The sequence below is a fragment of the Amblyomma mixtum genome, chromosome 1 (genome assembly GCF_055824585.1).
Source record: "Amblyomma mixtum isolate Tamu chromosome 1, ASM5582458v1, whole genome shotgun sequence".
NCBI classification, from domain to species: Eukaryota; Metazoa; Arthropoda; class Arachnida; order Ixodida; family Ixodidae; genus Amblyomma; species Amblyomma mixtum.
Window position 1 is genome coordinate 5,461,462 of NC_143012.1, and position 7,189 is coordinate 5,468,650.

The 7,189-nt window shown below is 45.0% G+C and overlaps 1 protein-coding gene across 1 annotated transcript; it reads left to right on the forward strand.

Annotated features, from left to right (window-relative positions):
* Positions 1-10: 10 nt before the first annotated feature.
* On the forward strand, positions 11-4,751 carry LOC149365320 (uncharacterized; the record flags this gene model as incomplete). The annotated part of the gene is made up of 2 exons (XM_089568319.1): positions 11-129; positions 3,182-4,751. Coding segments are annotated over 2 exons (402 nt in total), but the record flags the coding sequence as incomplete, so codon positions are not given.
* Between the last annotated feature and the right edge of the window lie 2,438 nt (positions 4,752-7,189).

Consider the following 7,189-nt stretch of genomic DNA (forward strand, 5'->3'; position numbering starts at 1 on the left):
AAGAAGGCTATATGTAATCATCCTGGACAGAATCCAAAAGGATGCAGTATTTCTCAAGAGGGCAGCTGCTATTGTCTGGTCAAGAGAAGCAGTGGCACAGAGCAGCTTCACTGGCAACTGCTCAGCAGGGTGACAGTGCAAGGCCAGGAAAAGGCTCTGCACAAGGCACTCACTGAAGTGACAATGGCTGCACTCACAGGTGATTACTTGTTATATCTAGACTTAGCACGGAAGTATATGTTCACTCTTTCAATGCATGCGAATATGCAACTCTGGTTTTGTTAGTGGGGTATAAGGAAGCACAAAACAAAGGATAATGACAAACATACGAGACAGAAGCTAGTGACCAGTTCATTGCAGACATGTCTTTATGTGAAGGTTAGTGCACAGGAAGTTAATTGATGGGCACAATTAGTAGCTTCCATGAGGGATAATGGTTTATTGGTTTATTGGGGTTTAACATCCCAAAGCGACTGAGGCTATGAGAGACGCCGTAGTGAAGGGCTCCGGAAATTTCGACCACCTGGGGTTCTTTAACGTGCACTGACATCGCACAGCACACGAGCCTTTAGAATTTCGCCTTCAAGAAATTCAGCCGCCGTGGCCGGGATCGAACCCGCGTCTTTAGGGTCAGCAGCCGAGCGCCGTTACCACTGAGCCACCGCTGCGGGGCTGCATGACGGATAATAAACAGCTTGAATGGCAAGGCTCTGAAAGCAGTGGGGCAGTACGTGATGAGTGGAATTAGCCAAGAATTACCAACTTTTCATGAATACTTAGCTAGCATGCAATAGAAAGAAGGCTGATGATACTTGGCAGTCTTATGCTGTGAAGCTCGGATTTTAGAAGTGTTGAGACCTATGGGATTCTGATTCAGTGCAGGCTTTCATGGGTGTTGCCATATGTTTGATATTCTATTTTAATGCTCATGTTGTCTCCACTTAATGCACGATGAAAATTAGTAAACCGTATATCTTGAGGCTATCACTAAAAGCATTTTGCAAAAAATGAGCGTGAAATGAATGGCGGCTGACCTAGCTCTTATGCATGCGTTGTTGCAATTCATGTTCTAATTATCTTGGGCTATTTCAATTTGCAGTTTCAAAAAAATTTGCAGCTAGTTTTTACTCAAGCATAGGTGTACTCGAGCCAGTTGTTAATAGCAAGTTATGCTGCACACTTTGTGAACATAGTTTATGCCCTTAAATATGACGAAGCATATCTTGGCCAGTTTGTGTTACACTTAGCAGGGACGTCCCAGTGTGGCTGTGAAGAGATTCAGCTGGAAACCCTTGCAATACTTCATGCTGACATAGAGGGGGAGATCATGCACTTAGTGTCTCTGTGAACACAGCTGCCTTGGAAAAGGTGCTTGTCTGTTGTACAACGTCAACACAGCTTAAAGAACACCCAGCGGTCTAAAGTAATTCAGAGCCCTCCACTACGGAGTCCCGAAGCGACACAATTTGCGGTTTTACTATCTGCCTTGCCGCAGCATGTGCCTTCTGCAAGAAACCTGCCTGCTCAAAACCAGTCGCCTTGCTAAGGTTATTCACATAACTTGTAGTCCACTCAGACATTTCGTGTACCTCAAGCCTTAAAGGGACAGTGAGGAGAGCTCTAGTAATATTTTTTTTAAAGCAAAATCCGATAGTTCGGAATTTCATGGCTTTGTTGCCACTTGGTCGGCAGCGAAAGATGCGAAAGATGATGAAGACTAAGTGACGTGAAACATGACGTGCACATGACGTAACGCAGACTCCGTGATTTCTGGCGGCCAGCAGTGCGGCCTAGCAGCAGCCGAAAAGAAAGCTACCGCCGGCTGCATGTTGAAGGCATCTATCGGCTATTGCGGCCGTCGCTACTGTCGCTTCGTTTATGTTTTCACCGGCGTTTTCCCAGCGTTACGATGGATCCCGTTCTCGAAGTCGTCAACGAAGTTCTCGCAAATAGACACCTTTAGCATACCTTGTACCTTGTTACCGTTAGCAAAATACCGGGAGCCCGCCTACTGCCGGTGAGCGGCGCTGATTGGTCCCAATGCTGCAGGCGCGCACATAGCTGCCGGGTACGTGGTGCCATCTGGTGACGTCAAGGAGATTTGCGCAAGCATTGGCTGCGCCTCAGTAATTCGTGGCTCCTCGTGTCCTAGTGTTGCTAGAACCTATGGTTCTAGCAACACTGTTTTGTTCTATGACCTCATCACGCTTGTACTTGCGAGTTTGGCCTGTGGCGGCGATACCTGTATTTTGGTTCTTGCTCTTTTCTACGTTACAAGAGCTTTGTTGTTAGTATGAGTGGCGTTTTTGTAATCAGGAGCTGGTATTCTGTCGATACAAGCCAACTTCAATTTCTCCTCAGTGTCCCTTTAATGCATGGATGGGCCAAAAGAAGTGCAGTTCACTGAAAGGCGGGAAGTGCCAGACACCATAGTGGACAGTGCCCCGTGAGCAGAGTCTGTTGCTGGGTTTTGTTTGTGTGGATGTGTCTGCAGGTACTGTGCAATGAAGTGCACCAGATGCTCATGATGTATACAACAGGTTATACCTAAACAAAATTGATGTGCTCATGAAGGTTTGCTTTCCATATACTCAGCACAAAAATAATCTGTCAGCTTTACTTTGCACATCTGCTGTGGTTTTCCTAGTGCCAGGGTTCAGAGCAGCTTGTTTGAGTTCAAATTGGGTAGGAGCAAGGTTTCCTTTAGCTGGTTAACATCCTACAGCCTTGTTGTTTTGAGCATGGCACTATGTTTAATATAAATTTGCACATCTTTACTTCCCCAATCCTCTAGTCAGCTTTTTATGCTTCCCCACCAAAACAGCAATGAAAAGGTATGGTCTCTCAGTTCCAAAAGCAGTGAGAACCTGTAAATGTATGCAGCTAGCTGTGAATGCCAAGAAAAAAACAGTGAATGCAAGTTGGGTGCATTATGTTAGGAGCATTGATTTACTATAAAGCAGAAGGCTCCATCGGTTCAGTGCACAGACACTGCGAGTCATACTGAGTGTTTGGTTTATTGGGGTTTAGCATCCCAAAGCTCTCATATACTGAGTGTGGAGTACATGTTTGCACCACTACGCTGAATTTAATGGTAGTATTTGCTAGTTGTCTTTTCGCTGTGATCAGTATTGCGGTGTTTTTTATAATAAAAACATAATTTTTGTCCCTTGTTTTTCAGCCATTGTGGCTACACACAGCTAGATTTAAGCTGTCATCAAGGCAACCAAAGATATTCGACCTTTTCAGAAAAGATGCATGCTATGATGCAAGGAGCTATGATGCTATTATGCAAGGTTTATCTACCAATAAAGCTAAGGATGGTTTTGGCCATACATGAGCGTTTTTTTTTTTCTTGTTTCTTTCAATACATCCTTGCTCTTCATACTTACAAGAACATGAATTACATGATTATTTTCATGCTGCTGTCTGATATCGCACGCAAAATTAAAAGACCCCAGTGAGCGCAGCCCAAACTGTGCCAAATTGCATACAGGTGCCATCTGACAAAGCACTCCTGTTGTAGAGACCAGTGCCCGTGAGCAGTTTGGCACATTTCAGCATGCACTTGCAGGGGTCTCAATTTTGCTAGGGATAGTATGTCCAAACATACAGCAATACTGTAAAGAAATGTTAGATAATAAATCTCTTTCTGGATGCTTCCTTCCTTTGGCACCATCACCAGAATGGTACACGGACCACACCGGGAAGCAGTGAACCAAAGCATACCAGAGCTAGTATCAGCCGACCGGGTCACACCAGATGAGAACACACCACACCGTGTCTGAAAACCGCGGTCTGGAAACACTGGATGTAATATTAGTATTGTAATTTTTACACCACGTTACGCACATAGTGGTTGCTGTGTATAGCCCGCAACACTGCGGAACGTTAAAAAACACCCAATAAGCCCTCGACTGGATGTATTTAATTACATCTGTTAATAAACAGTCAATTAGTAAGGGTGTGCTACAGATAAGTGAAACAAAAATGGCAAATAATAAGCTGGCAGTAGAACGTTAACTTCCAGACAACTGAATATGAATTGAGTTAATAAACATGCAACTAAATGTGAGCTGTAAGTTTATGAACAGAGAGTTAAATATGTATTGCCAGTGGACAATTTTAAATTGAAACTCAACACAAATAATCTATAGGCTCTAAATTGAATTGCAAAAGAATTTATTGCCAAGAGCTAACAAATAGGTATTTAATTAAAACTCGGTAGAAATTTAAGGAATATACGCATAGGGCTGTAGCATTCACTTTCAGGACATAATTATTTAAGAAGATGCCTCCAGAAACAAGCCACAGCATGCAAATGACGCGGGACAAACAACAAGGCCAACGACGATGAAGGCAGAATATTGCTTCGACAAGTCGGCTAAGAATTAAACCAGTTCAACACCACTGCTTACGAGTTGGCTGAACTTGGCTGTCAAAATGCCTGCGAAGTTAAGTCGTCTGATAAATTCCACGGTCAGTGATTTGTCAACCTGTGCAAGCAACGTTCTGTCTTCGTAGATGGCCTCGTTTATTGCAGACATGAAGCTGGTTTTATCTCATTTCAATTCCACAATGTTGTCCTGTGATATCTGAGGAATTTTCATCCTTGAGTCGTCCCGCAAAGTAAAAAATGAGGAAATCCTCACCAGGACAATTTGACGTCAATGCACTCAAAAATTGCTCAGAATGTCCTGTTTGGGATGAGTACATTCTGATCCCTTGAGGTTTGAATGTTTGGTGTTGACAGGGTTAAGATGCCATTAAAAACTAATGGGGAACATTTTTCACTATAGCATAAGAATGTAAGCCTGCCGAGACAAGATACGCGGGTATAATATTGCTATAATAGAATCTTGTGATATATGAAAAAAAATTGCGTTCCTAGACAAATTCCCGTTTGAAAATGCGGTCAGACTGGGTATCCGCGTACGCGCGCTTCGTGAGGAGAGTTTTCCGTCGAAATTTGGCACAGGTTTTAAAAATTTTCTAGGCCTCAAACCGCGTGGCTCACGGACACACACCGCACGATTCAAACAAAACTCGTTAACCACAAATCATGTAGGCCTTCTTATTGGTCGACCACCCATGCACGTCGCATCTACGCTCTAGGCCAACCAATGTTGAGCCCGTAGAGCAGAGACCACTTGGTGCCGCACGCGCAGTTCGGAAAGGACGCTCGGCCGCTATACAAATGTGTCGGTTCTGTACATCTTTGCAAACAGCACAAACATCGCAAAGTAGCCTGCACCTGATCGCGGTATTTTGGATAGGTTTGGTTCATGGGGGTTTAACATCCCATAGCAACTCGGGCTATAAGAGACACTGCAGTGAAAGGCTCCCGAAATTTCGACCACCCAGGGTTCTTAACGTGCACTGACATCGCACAGTACAGAAGCCTCTAGAATTTCGCCTCCATTGAAATTACTGGGAAACTCACTCACGTCTAAAAGGCGTATACGCGAGACAAGCCGAACCCGTGGTGAACAGGAAACCGTGAGGACGCGCGCTGGGTGCGACAAACCAAAATGGCGACACCATAAAGGCCAATCAGTGACGATAACGAATTGGCCACCGGATCCTGCCAATGATAGCCTAAAATTGCTAAATTGGTTTTTGAGGAAAGGAAATCGGAAATGTCTCGGCGGACACTTGACGCGCGCCGTAAGGGAAGGGAGGAAGGTAGGAGTGAAAGAAATAGAGAAAGAGGAGCCGAGGTCTCCGGAATACTTTCGACCACCTGGGGATCTTTAACGTGCACTGACATTGCACAGCACACGGGCGCTTCTTGCGTTTCGCCTCCATAGAAACGCGGCCGCCGCGGTCGGGTTCGAACCCAGCTAGGATGACAGCCTTAATGAATAACGTTTTCTTTTGTACGTCAGCTCAAGAGCCAATACAAAAAAAAATGCGTAAGATACAAAAAATGCGTGGATTGATTGGTGAGAATTTGGTAACGTTAAGGATTCTAAGGGAGGTGTTTGTAATTCGCCCTTTTGCGAAATTATCGATACCCATTTCGGAATCGCCAAGGATGATGCTCTCTTGGGTATGCGTTAGGGCGAGGGCTATAGCCGCCTCTTCTGCCGTTTCAGAGGATTTCGTTTTGATTGTTGCCGAGACGATGTGGTCACCATTCTCGTTCACAGCCACAATTGCAAAGGCATGGAGAAATGCGTAAGCATGAGTTTTCAAACTTCGCACCACACTTCGTTTTCAAATTTGGCGCCACGCATTGGCTTCGCGCACACTTCCGGTCTCGTGGAGCCGGAAGTGCCACACTTCCGGGGTTTTTAAATTTGGCGCCACTTTTGCTTCCACCCCGCCCACTTTTTGCACATTTTTGGCTCTAATTTATGAACTAATTAAGATTTCGCGTACGAGATTTTTTTATGTTCTATCCGATGTTACCACATCTTCTTCACAAACCCATTCATTCGTACGTAATCGTGCGGACAAGCTCCCGCCCACTTTTTTCACATTTTTGGCTCTAATTAACTAATTAACCCACCTCGACCCCCCGAATTCCCGTCAGAGATTTTTCGATGCTCTGTCCAGTACCACTGTCTGGTACCGATGGTACCATTCTTTCTCGCACAGACCCATTCGTTCGGACATAATTGTGCGGACAAGCTCGTGATGACACGAAACTGCCTACATTTTGGAAATTTTTGGCTCTAATTAATGAACTAATCAACTCACCTACACCCCCCAATCTCCCGTACGAGATTTTTTTGATGCTCCATAAGATGGTACCATTTTTTTTCCCATAAACCCATTCGTTCGGTCGTAATCGTGCGGACAAGCTCCGCAAACATTCATACATTGCTTTACGCATTAAAGCGCATTCTTTTAACGTCGAAAGCAGTACGAGCGTTATTAGACGAAAATGCCGGCGTGTGACTGCGCGGCCGCAGAGTGGAGCCTCCAGCGCCTAAAGACTACGGACACTCTCCTACACTCCCGCGCTTTCCTCCTCGATTATAGACCAACAGACGGAACTTCCTCTATCGATCCACAAGAAGATCTATGTCCATCAAATACCCAGAAATATACGTCCGACATTTAACGCGGAGAGAAGAAATGCCAGAGCCGAAAGCCAGCGCAATAAATGGTATAGCCGCTCGGACACGCTCTACGCGGATGCAGCCGGTCCAATCCAAGGGCGGATGACCATCGCCACAAC